General features: G+C 41.1%; 1 protein-coding gene across 1 annotated transcript; it reads right to left on the bottom strand.

Annotated features, from left to right (window-relative positions):
* Nucleotides 1-5,760: 5,760 nt before the first annotated feature.
* On the bottom strand, nt 5,761-11,325 carry LOC308293401 (complement C1q subcomponent subunit B-like). Its single transcript, XM_080735895.1, has 5 exons — nt 11,202-11,325; nt 10,221-10,392; nt 9,098-9,338; nt 7,586-7,694; nt 5,761-6,164 (listed from the first exon to the last, which is right to left on the bottom strand). Exons 1-5 carry the CDS (start codon nt 11,202-11,204, stop codon nt 5,958-5,960), a joined length of 732 nt encoding a protein of 243 aa, XP_080592021.1. The 5' UTR covers nt 11,205-11,325; the 3' UTR covers nt 5,761-5,957.
* Between the last annotated feature and the right edge of the window lie 1,945 nt (nt 11,326-13,270).

The following is a 13,270-nucleotide window of genomic DNA, read 5'->3' on the forward strand; positions in this document are numbered from 1 at the left end:
ACCCTGGACCTTCTATAGCTGTGAGGCGACTGTGCCACTGTGCCCCCTTGCTATGTACATTTTGATTATTATTACAAAACATACATTAACCACTTCAGCCCTATTTAATGTTTGGCCATCTGAAAATAGCCGATCTACAAGCACAAACACAATCACAACTACCAGACAGAATATGCATTGGACTAAGAAAACAAAAAGAAAGCTACCTGACATACTGGAAAGAGACAACCCAAAACCAGCAAAATGGAATGCTGTCTAGCACTAAAAAGACAATATACATTGGCAGAATATCTGTAGCTGTATATACGTTCCCCATTTTCAACAGTTTTTGTTGTATTTTGAATAAAGCTAATTTAAATTGAATTGAATTGAGTACCGATACTTTTACTTTTGGTACTTTAAGTATGTTTAATGCCAATACTGTTTTACTTGAGCACAGGATTTTATTGAACAGTATTGAGAGTAAAGAGTAAAAATGTGACAACTTTTTCCACCACTGCCATCTTTCCCTGACACCGTGTTGAACAAAACAAAGTTAAGCAACAACAACGTGGACAGTGGTGTAAAGTAACTAAGTACAGTTACTTAAGTATTGTACTTAAGTACACTTTTGAGGTACTTTACTTAAGTTTTTCCAATACTTTCACTTCTACTCCACTACATCTCGGATCCAGATATTGTACTTTTACTCCACTACAACTTTGCAGATATACATTATTATATTATAAAACATACATTGATCCACTTTAGCCCTATTTTATACTTAGGCTATTTCAAAATAGAATCTCACAACGCGTTGCAATGCGTTGTGAGCTTGTAGATCTGCTATTTTCAAACATTTTGTACTTTGTACTTTTTTAACACATCGGGTGCCCAGAATTAATCAACGTTTAATTTGCTGGTGCCCATGGCAACCCGCCATTTTACCTACCTAAAAGTAATCTGAGTAAATGTAATCCAAGTATGTCCTGTTTATTTCGCGAAAATCTTTTCTTTCAGTCAGGACCGTTTTTTATCAATTCTAAGCCACAGTGTTTGTGTTACGGCCGGTAGAAGAGGCTGCCGTTTTTTGAGAAAAAAAATAAAAAAGGAAGAGAATCCGGAGAAAACCGCATTTTTGTGCAGCCGCTAAACAGGAAGTCAACGAGACAGACAGCACGTCCGGGTCATAGATATATATAAGAAGGCTAGATGGCGCAAGGCGGAGTCGGCGGCGTCGTTCACTGGCGGCCATCTTAGGACAGGACCATCCCCCGCGTCCTGCCGTTGTATTGTGCCTGTAAGGTGAGTGATCTGCACACTTAAATACTCTTTACTCTCTGAAATCTTGACCGATTTACTAACGGTTTGGATTATTACAAACATTATTAGCGTGGCTATGAGCTCAGGCTGGTTGACATGTTGAAATTGAAGCTTTTCATTTCGAAAAAAGAGCATGCAGCATAGTTAAGTGACATGGCTGCTTGCACAAGTTCATCAAGACAACAACAATCGAGATTTTCAAATATTATCAGGTTTTCCTGAGACCAATAACGATTTCATGACAACTAATCTTTTGTCTAAATTACATTTCTTTGTGTGGATATTGTTGTATTTTTTAGCTGCAGGCTAAGAGACAAGAAAGAGGCTGTGAGTGTGAGCTAGACCTATATCTTATTACAAAGTTGACAGCAAAGTTACAATGGTGGGAGAGGCAGAATTACATGATTTCCAAGCGGTTTGGTTTGTTAAAAATATCTTACATTTAGATACATTGATACAGGGAATTGCTGGCTTTTTGTTTACAGAAATAGGCCTAGGCTGTATGTGAACTTAAGTCTGTTGTGAAGATGCCTGATTGTTTTGCTGCCTAATGCCTATGGCTGCTCCAATGAAAGGAGTAGGCCTATCCAAATGGAACCTGTGGGATCACCTGCCACAAATATGACAATATTATATTATAATTAGGATAATCATTATGTACAATACAAGTTCTGCTTCACAGGAACAACAGGGCTGTGAGATAATAACATTGCAAGAGTGTTGTTGACCCTGGCTTTTAGAAATATTTCCACCACCTGTTTACACACTTTTTAACTCTTTTATTGTGGTTGTCTTATTCTCAAAGTTTGCATAGGCTAATGCATACATGCATACATACATAGTGTACATAGGCCTACATACATCCTACATAAATCCTTAAAGGAGTAGTTCACCCCCAAAACGACTTTTTTTATATAGATTATTCACACCATGGAGACTTGAGTTCAATAATTTCTTTTTGTGTTTGTCACATTCTTCACAAAAAAAATGATTATAGTAAATTTACCTCCATTGATTCCAGATGGGGACGAATGCATTTGGGTCCCCTTCCGGAATCAATGGGGGTAAATTTATTGGGGTAATAATAATATTAATAATATTATAATAATCTGTCTACTGCTAATTTCAGGATTTGTTGTGCGACGCTCTTTGAAGAAGCTGTCCTGTGATGTCTGCCGGGCCAGCCTTGTGACCGATGCTGAATCTGCCTGTAAGGACAAGAGCTACCACCTGCTGACCCTGAAAAGCAATGGAGGTCTGGTGATACCATCTGTTCTGAAGGCACGGTGAAGGCAGCAGAGTGGGTCGTTCGCCAGGCATCTGCAGAATCCAGATGAAAACAGCCCATAGGATAGGAGGATAGGTTCAGAGGATGTGTTTTTGCTCAGGCATTGACAGTCACCACCATACACTGATGAAGTTAGTTATGTCCCTGTTTTTTAAGCTGAGGCTGCACCATATTGCTAAAATGACTACCCAAAACAGTCCTTTTTAAAGGCCATTCGCTCAAACTCTGTGTGCACATACGGAAGCCTAATTTTGGCTTCGAGCCAATGTTCCTCAGTGGTTTATACTGTATATATATATATATATATATATATATGTATGTATGGAAACATTTCATCCACAATTCCATGCTGTATTGATCTGGTACCATAGGAGAGATAACAGGCAAACAATGATCAAATAAAACATTCTTCTACATTCTATAATTGTGTAGTCTTCTTGTAAGTAATGCAGATGTTAAATAATGGGTCATTTTTCCCCCAATGAATGTATTTGAGTCTGGTTTACCTCCTTTTTAGGCTTTACATTTAAAGTTGACTCCAAGCAAGAACGTATGAGCCCATGAGTAGTGCACTGAATGCCATCTGAGAAAAGGAACCCACTGTGATGTTGCTATTCAGTTAATGCTACAGGTATACTTGATGATGGTAAATCCTGTCTGTCTCTCTACACTGCCACACCACCGCCCTCTCAACAGCCCCCAACAGTTCCAGTCTAACCCCCAACCTCATTGATCATTGTTGAGCTGTTCAATACAATATTGGTCCATTGAACCTTCAAACAGGTGTACTGCATGTAGCCTACTTCAATATCAAGGGCCACCAAAAGCTACCTGTGCAGCATGGGGTTTAACACAAAAAAAAAAGATTATTATATATCATGATTATTGCTGTTATGACTATAGTTGGTATATATTATGTATGTACTCGTCTAGCTGTTAGTGGTCTGATTTCAGAGGGAGGGGAGGATTGGTCATGTTACTGATTGGGAAATGACTTGCAGTTGCAGTGCTGAAATAAAATGTATTATTTTAGTTAAAAAAGAGGTTTATTTGGTTTTGTTATGTCCTTAATAAAATAACCTTGAAGCCCCATCTCTAATCTCATATTTTACAGAATGGCAACATGAGACTATTTTATATGAAATAAATATAAGCCAAATGAGACAGTTTTTTATATTAAATAAATACATTGATACATTTAATACATAATGTATTAAATAATATAAATATTACTAAAAATGGAACTATTACATGTTATATTTACAATATAAATACAGTGTGTATAGCTAATTGCTTTACTTTACCTATATACTTAATGTTATTTCATATGGAAATCCATGGTTATAATTATTCTAAGTATACAGTAACGTAGCTACGTTTCTTAGGTTTATAACAAACCAATCCGTTTCAAAATAGGTTGAAAATTGAGCAAGCTCTGGTCATTTAAATAGTTCATGCACTATAGAAATGAATGTTAAACTGGGTGATCGGTCCTGTCCCAAGATGGCCGACCTGTAGCGTCGTCAGTCCCCATTGGCCAACAGCGGGCGTGAGCTATCTAGCCTTTATATATATCTATGGTCCGGGTGACGTAATTTCGCGCTGCATGTTGGGAAATGGAGTTTGTTTCATCACCGCGGTAGCCAAGTGCAGTAGCTACAGTACAGTATAGTTTACTGTACAACGCGTCGAACGCGTCGTGGGCACACGTAAACATCAAAGAGATTGGCGCGTGGGCACCACGTGGGCGTCCGATGTGTTAAGTATATTTTGATGCCAATACTTTTGTACTTTACTCAAGTACATTTTGAATTCCGAACTTTTACCTGTAACAGAGAGTAGTTCTATATTGCAGTATTGATACTTTTACTCAAATAAAAAAAAAGTTATTTTTCCACCACTGAACGTGAGAAGTGGTCCCCAACATATGTGTACATGGAAGCCACACACACACACACACACACACACACACACACACACACACACACACACACACACACACACACACACACACACACACAGTGTTGCATATCTAAAATAGCAGACAAGCTCACAGCGTGGCGTGTTGTGACGTGTTGTGAACTAGATAAGATCTGCACCTGGCTCAGTGACAAGAAACGTTCAATACATCTGGGTAAAACTGAATCCATCCACTTTGGATCAAATCAGATCCAAAGAGGTCAATAACTTCACAGTCAAAGTGGGTGACAATGTAATAACACGAAGAAACTAAAGAAACCTACTTGGGTTGCATCCTAGAGGCTAATGTTTATGTCTATGCTCTGTGTACAAACTAATTTAAGACATTTAATGATTGTACAACAGACATGTTTTAATGACAAGATTATATTTAATGATTGTACAACAGATATCTATTTAGGCATTTAGCAGATGCTCTTAATCCAGAGCAAGGACAACACATATACTCTCTCCGAAACCAAAGTTTTCGTCAGAAAGGTCCAGCTCAACTACAAGATGGCATCAATCGCGACTTCTGAAAAGCATTACACCAAATTAGAATTCGGAAAGCTGCAGGTCGGAAAGTCGGAACTCTCTGACGAAAAGTTCAGTTTCGGAGAGCAGGGGCGTCACAAGGGGGGGGGGGGGGGGTGATGGGGGGGGGGGGGGAGAACTGAGTTACTAGGGCACAAGGTGGAGGGACCTTAATTATTTTATACTTTAGCTATTGAAAAAAATGTTTGTGAAAATGTGTGCAAATCTTTGATTATATGTATTTTCTAAGCGAACATTTGTAACTCAAATTTAGCTTCTGGCGGATCCCTGGAACTAAATATTTTTGAGATGGGGGTCCGTGGCCAAATACATATCATTTTGGGGGTCCTTCACATGAAAAGTTTGAGCACCACTGACACCACTGACAAAAAATAAATAAAAAATAAATATTCAAAGACTTGCACAAATTGTCAAGATTTTCCAAAAATAGCAGATCTACAAGCGTGGCACTAGGTGCGCTTGTATAATCTGCTATTTTTCAATAATTAAAGCACAAAATAATGTGTAATATGCATTCCCTGTCTAAATGGGTTAAACCCCCTCCTGCTATGAAGAACATTCATGGGGGGCCCAGGATTTGAGCAGTGATAGCTGAGTGGTTAGTGTCCACACCTAGGACTCTGGAGGCCCCAGAGGCCGCAGGTACGATTCCCTGCTCCAGCTATCACTGCTCCCCTTCCCCTTTGCGCTCCTTGTGGGCATCACTGGGTTGAGTTCAGCTGGGTTAAAGCTGATAAAAAAAGCAGCTGGGTTGGGCTGCGATATCTGAATTTCCCCCTTGGGATAATATAGGTAACTATTATTATTTCTTATTTGGTGTGACGCCCCTGTGGGAGAGACTATGATTCCAGCTTTATGTGTTGAACAGCATGAAGCCACTGAAGGTGTTGTCTGCTCTGCTGCTGCTGTACACCACGGTGCTGTCCTCTCCCAGCACCACGGACACCGTGTCTCCCTCCTCCAGCTCCATGAGGGTGGAGCCCGACGCCACCAGGAAGTTCTCCGACGTGTCGCACAGGGACAGCTTGGACTCCGCCCCCTGCTTCAGCTTCACGCACACCTGTGTGAGTTGACAACAGACACACCGGTTTACACTCCACCAAACTACAAGGTAAACAGGTTTATAATTCTACAGTAACTTACAACTACAAGATCATAACAGACACACATGTTTATACTTCACCTAACTACAAGATACAGACATTTTCTTATTCTACTGTAAATTACAGCTACAACATAGAGATTATACTGTACTTCAACTAACTAGTTTAGTTTCACAGTAGAAGTTTATAATTCTACTGTATTTACAAGAGAAAGAAGTTTAAATAGCCTACTTCACCTACTGTATCTACAATATAAAAGCACCTATCTGTATCTAAGATAAAGCTTATTATTCTACCGTATCTACTAGATAAATGAGTTTATAATTCTACTGTATCTAAAAGAGAAATACGTTTAAATAGCCTACTTCTCCTACTGTATCTACATGATAAAAAGGAGTCTATACTTCTACAGTGTCTAAGAAAGAAGTTTATTATTCTTCTGTATCTACATGTACAAGATACATTAGTTTATAATTCTACTGTATCTACAAGACAAAGAGTTAATATAATTCACCTAACTATAAGATAAAGAAGTTTATAATTCTACTTTATCTACAAGACAAAGAGTTAATATAATTCACCTAACTACGAGATAAAGAAGTTTAAATAGCCTACTTCACTGTATCTACATCTCTGATAAGAACCTGCCATCTGAGTGTCTGTCATGGTAAACCGAAGTGTCACATCATTGCCGCTGGAGGGCGCTATACCCCCCTGAGTTATTTTCTTTCCTATTTAAAATAGTGTTCCATCAATAAACACATGAATGAGCCTGAGACAAATTCTAGATTCTGTTTTACACACCATTATTATGTTCTTATTTTCACTAAGACACTATGGCACATTAGGAGTCCAACAAGTACTATTGGTTCTCAATTAGCCCTATTCACGGCCCGCCCACTCAGCATCCCCCTGGTGCTGAAGTCACGTTTTGAAGGGGAAACCCTTCTAAAAGCCCATAGTGTTAACACAGCAATTTCCGAATAGTAAAGTATAAAATACGGCTAGCATGATCAAGAACACAAGATAGTAAAAGGCACAAAGCATTATAATTTACTTTACCGTTCAAAATAATGATTTGTTGGCTTTAAGTCCAGCTATTTCTGTTATAGTTTCCCCTTCTAAAATGACGTCAGCACCAGGAAGTTGCTGCGAAATTTGCTGAGTGGGCGGGCTGTGAATAGGGCTAAGTGTTTTATTTGCAAGGACCGCCATAACTCTGAGAGTCTACAAAAGGAACCAAATTGGTTCCTTTTGTACACTCTCAGAGTTACAAGACTGGTCATCAGTGTTCCTGGTAACATTATTGTCTGCTCAGGTTCTGTCTGTGACAAAAATTACATTTTGACAAAAATCCAGGAAGGACAGACAGACAGACCTGGGCCTTGGCAGACATGTGGAAAGTGAAGTAATAAACTCCTTTGATGGTACAGGTGAACACTCCTTGAGTCAGAGTGTCTGTTTCATTGGTCTGCTCCAGTCCATTCCTAAACACGCACACATGCACGCACACGCACTCGCACACACACACACACACACACACACACACACACACACACACACACACACACACACACACACACACACACACACACGTATCAACATACATAGTCCATAACGTTGGTTCCCAAATCTTTTAGCTCAATACCCTAAAGAGAGATTAGGCGTTTGCCCGGGAACCAAAACTAGTGAAAATAGACGATCTTCCATTTTCTCTACTTCTTAAAAGTTTTGTTTTCAAATGTATAGAATTTCTTTGATTCCTCTTTTATTTCTTTATAAAATGACTGAAAACTATATATCATTGAATTTTGTTTTCAGTCATGAAACAAAAAATCAAACCTCGGTTCGAAATGAAGCGGTGAACTTTTATTCTATGTGTTCTAGAGTTATGAACTCTGTGATCTATACATTATTTATATTCTGAATGAATTAATGATTTTATCTGGAGGGCCGAATTGTCATGTGAAGCTTGACCAATCCTCAAAGTATCCAATCATCAGACCGGGACGGACACTACACACATACGTACGTACGGACGTACGGACGGACGGACGGACGGACGGACGGACGTACGGGACAGATAAAACCTGTTCATTCTGGACTGGAATGGACATGAAGTGACAGTCATTTTGTTTTTGATAAAACCTGTTCATTCTGGACTGGGATGACCATATATGGACATGAAACACACATTTTGTTTTTGAAAAAACCTGTTCATTCTGGACTGAAATGACCATATATGGGCGTGGGACACACAAAGCCACTCATTGGAAGTGGCTTTCACCGCTTCAAAAAAGCTCTTCGGGAAGTTCTAACCCTAACCCAAAATAATGGTGGTCTATAACAGTGATTCTCAACCTTTTCAGGCTGCAACCCCAAAAATATTCATATTTTAACCGGGGACCCCCCACCCTGACGAGCACTAAGAGTTGAGGCATAACATTTTGTATGACAAGGTTGCGAGGTGTTGTGAGCATGTAGATCTGCTATTTCCACAATTTTTGGGTCTAACATTTGACAATTTGGCCAATATTAAATTTTTCATTTTAAAGGTATTAAAAAGACCTCGAATTGTCACTTTAAAAATGTCCAGATACCCTCTATACACTTAAACGTTATGTTGGTTTGTTTACAAACAGCATTACAACATGCTGTACATAACGTTAATCATCTGGGGACCCCCCAAAATCATTTGGGGACCCCCTGGGGGTCCCGATCCACAGGCTGAGAACCACTGGTCTATAATAACTAGTATAGGCTACTTGGGGTGGGCGTGGTCTTACTTGTTGAAGTTCAGAGGGGTGTCAGCAGAGGGGGGCTGGGTGAGGGTCTTACTTGTTGAAGTTCAGAGGGGTGTCAGCAGAGGGGGGCTGGGTGAGGGTCTTACTTGTTGAAGTTCAGAGGTGTGTCAGCAGAGGGGGGCTGGGTGAGGGTCCGCTTGTAGGAGAAGTAGGACCTCTGCTGGGCGGCGCCAGGGGCCATGGAAACCCCTCCCCCGCTGGGCCCCGGGGGTCCCGGGGGACCCTGGGGACCAGGTGACCCCGGGTCACCACGCACACCGGGCCGCCCTGGGGGTCCTGACGGCCCCGCCTCCCCGCTCTGTCCCTTTAAGACGTGCCCACTTTCACCTGAGGACACAGGTGTAAGATGGGTAAATGACATCACTATTTTCACAATTTCTGCCTCTAATATTTGACAATTTGACCAATGTTTAATTTCCCATTTTAGAGGTATTACAAAGTCCTTAAATTGTCACTATGGAAATGTGCAGATACCCCTACACCAGGGGTTCCCAAACCTTTTTGTCTCAGGGCACCCCATAAATATGTTTTTAATCCGAGGCATCCCTACATTATAATTTTCACTCCCAGCACCTTATATTTATAGCATATCGTCGTTGTCGGGTGGAAACCTTGCATGTCCAAAACCGTTTGTTTTGTATTTATCATACTAAACTAGTGAAAACAGCAGATCTACAAGCACACAACACCTCGCATCGCTTGTAGGATCTGCTGTTTTCACTATTTTGTGCGACAGTCTTGTATGATGAAGCAGGGCTTTGCTTTACCAAAAGATGTACACATTTGAAACTTGGAGATACGAGGTTTCTGCCCGACAGTGACGATATTTTAGTGATTATGTTGCGAGGAAAATGTTGAGATAATAGCCATTTTGGTTAGAACTGACTGAAAATAACTTTGTACTTCAAGTTTAAAATGATACTAAATATTTTTTCAAGTGTCCAAATAAATTCCAAATATTATCAAATGATCTCGCGGCAGTGGCGGCACCCCTGGGTGCCCCGTCACCCACTTTGAAAACCCCTGCCCTACACTTAAACTTTATGCTGGTTTGTTTACTGCTGAGGGAGAAAACAATGTTGCACATTAAGTTATGGGGACCCCCCAACATTATTTGGGGACCCCCCGGTGGGCCCGGCCCACAGTTTGAGGACCACTGCTTTACACCAATGGCAAGAACACAAGAAATAAATAAATAAACAAATTCACCTGGATCTCCCTTCTGTCCCTTGGCTCCGTCGTTGCCATGGGAACCGTGGGCACCCGGTATCCCGGGGATGCCAGGCCGCGCCCCCCTGTACGCATCACAGCTGGGCTCCGTGCTGATTGGCTGAAGGAGGCGGGAGGACAGGAGGAGGGCTGCACAAACCCATGTGACCCACTGGACACACACACACACACACACACACACACATGCACGCACGCACGCACGCACACAAGCACGCGCGCGCGCGCACACACACACACACACACACACACACACACACACACACACACACACACACACACACACACGAGTCATGCACAACGATGCAAACCAATCATGTACTGCCCCTTGTACTTTGCTCTATGTGAGATGGTGAAAATAGCAGATCTACAAGCTCACACGATGTGTCACAATAATAAATCTTCTAAACAAAACTAAAACTAACTGCTGATTCATCCTGCCTTATTGCATAGATGTCTTCAGCCTGTCAGAATGACTGGAACATGGACTTTTTAAGTTAATAAAATGTTTTGGAATGTGACAAGCATTGTCATGTGATAGGCTGAGAACGGTCAGGCAGGGGTGTCACACCTTAATTCTCTGCCCTGGGTACTTCTATTGATAAAATAGCAGATCTACAAGCTCACAGCAAGCTTGTAGATGTCTTTGAATATTTCAAATCCTTCTAAGGTTTTTTTGGAAAACCTATAGTGGTGCGCAAAACCCTGTGAAGGACCCCCAAAATTATATGTAAATACATATAATATTCAAAGATTTGCACACATTTTCACAAATTTTAAAAAAATAGCAGATCTACAAGCTTGCAGCGCGGCACTTGGTGCCACGCTGTGAGCTTGTATATCAGCTACAAAATAAAATTATTCCAGGCCCCTCCACCTTGGGCCCTAGTAACTCAGTCCCACTCCCCCCCTATGACATTAATCATAGTTAATAGTGTCATGAGTGTTAAGTTATAGTCTCACCATTCTCTGTTCTTCTAGCACAATGTCCTGAAGGCTGTCTGTCTGTCTGTCTGTCTGTCTGTCTGTCTGTCTGTCTGTCTGTCTGGCTGTCTGGCTGTCTGGCTGTCTGGCTGTCTGTCTTGTGTTCTTCTGGATGTCAGACTCACTGACAAAAGAGAGTAAAAAAGAAAAAAAGAAAAAAAACTAAAGGAGTGTCCACGATCTGTGTGCCCACGCTCTGTGTGCACTGCACGCATGTGCAGCATGTGTGTGTGTGCGTGTCTGAGTGTGTGTGTGTGTGTGTGTGTGTGTGTGTGTGTGTGTGTGTGTGTGTGTGTGTGTGTGTGTGTGTGTGTGTGTGTGTGTGTGTGAGAGAGAGAGAGAGAGAGAAAGAGAGAGAGACTATTGGTTCATGCTGTGTCCATGTTTTGCAACTGTATTGGAAAACAACAAAGATCTTTTGTTTTTGAACTTTCTTTGAGTATATAGAAAAGTGCTTTATATAAGTTGCATTCATCATCATCATCATCATCATCATCATTATTATGATTAAATCAATGCCCAAAGAACATTGTGTTATCGTTGGATAGGATTTTGTCCACATTTCCATGCTGTATTTATGTGGTACCATAGGAGAGATGACGTTTCCAACATTCTCTAATATATGTAGATAATATGTAATATGTGTAGATAATATGTAATATGTGTAGATAATATGTAATATGTGTAAACTTGTTGTAAAGTGAGTAATGCAGATGTTTAACAACAGTTTAACTGCAGAGAGCGTGAAATGAAAAGGGTCCATTTGGTTTCATCATTTAGCTGGGGACCAACTGGAACCCCCTCAAGGATCACTGGTGGTCCTCGGACCACTGGTTGAAAAACATTATTACTGCCCTGCTCAGCTTCTCATAAACAAGAAATGAAAGTCATCCTGATTTTTTTTTTTTTTTTTTTTTTTTTTTTTAAGTCAAAAACTGGAAGTGAAACCAAACACAAAGGACCAGGCATGTGCACACATAGACATCAAAGGGGGGTTGAGCCCCTGCCCTTTTATCCGTCTGTAAAAAGTGCCCTCTCAGACCATGAATGCAGTTTTTACTGTGGTGAAAGAAATGAAAGTTCCCTCTTTCCATGAAGGCAGCATTCAGAATTGCCTTGTTCAAACTCTCCTGAACTTGAATGCAGTGTCTTATGTTGAAAGAATTGCCCTCTCTGTGTAGAAATACATGCCATGCGACACATCTCCACTCCAGTATTGACTTGATTATGCTTTAGTTCAGTGTGGTATCAAGCACGGAAAATAGCCGACCTCCAAGCTCACAAGCGCGACGCGTTGTGAGCTTGGAGGTTGGCTATGTTCGATGTTTTCACCAAAAGGCTCTTTTAGAAATGTCAGCCCCTGCCGCTCTAACATTCTCTGCACGTCCCTGCAAAGGTTGTTATTAAGAAGCCATATGAAAAATGACCGGAGGAAGTGAAAGAGCTCAGAACAGGAAGTGGGTACGGACATGGAGGAGAATTATCAACATCATCACATTTAGAGCTATTTATATGAAACATGCTGGGAAAGACAGGGTTTGTTTCTCTTTTTCCCAGGGTTCAATGTTCCTCCCCTGACACTGTTTGTCCCCGGTCACCATGGAGACGCCAGGGGAACCGTAGAAAAGATGAAGCTGCTTGAGGAAGATGTGGTTGTGTTGTACTCTCTCTGCAGTCACTTTGTCCCAATGTCTCTCTCTCTCTCTCTCTCTCTCTCTCTCTCTCTCTCTCTCTCTCTCTCTGTGTCTCTCTCTCTGTGTCTCTCTCTCTCTCTCTCTCTCTCTGTGTGTGTGTGTGTGTGTGTGTGTGTGTGTGTGTGTGTGTGTGTGTGTGTGTGTGTGTGTGTGTGTGTGTGTGTGTGTGTGTGTGTGTGTGTGTGCGTGCACGTGCGTGTGTGTGTGTGTGTGTGTGTGTGTGAGTGATCTACAAGCACACAACGCCTCACACCGCGAGGCGTTGTGTGCTTGTATTATATATATATATATATATTTTCTTTTTTTTTCCTCCTTCTACAAAGACATGGGGTACTGAGAAACATTCAATGAATG

This window comes from Nannobrachium achirus (assembly GCF_963921795.1).
Source record: "Nannobrachium achirus genome assembly, chromosome: 1".
In the NCBI taxonomy this organism is placed as follows: domain Eukaryota; kingdom Metazoa; phylum Chordata; class Actinopteri; order Myctophiformes; family Myctophidae; genus Nannobrachium; species Nannobrachium achirus.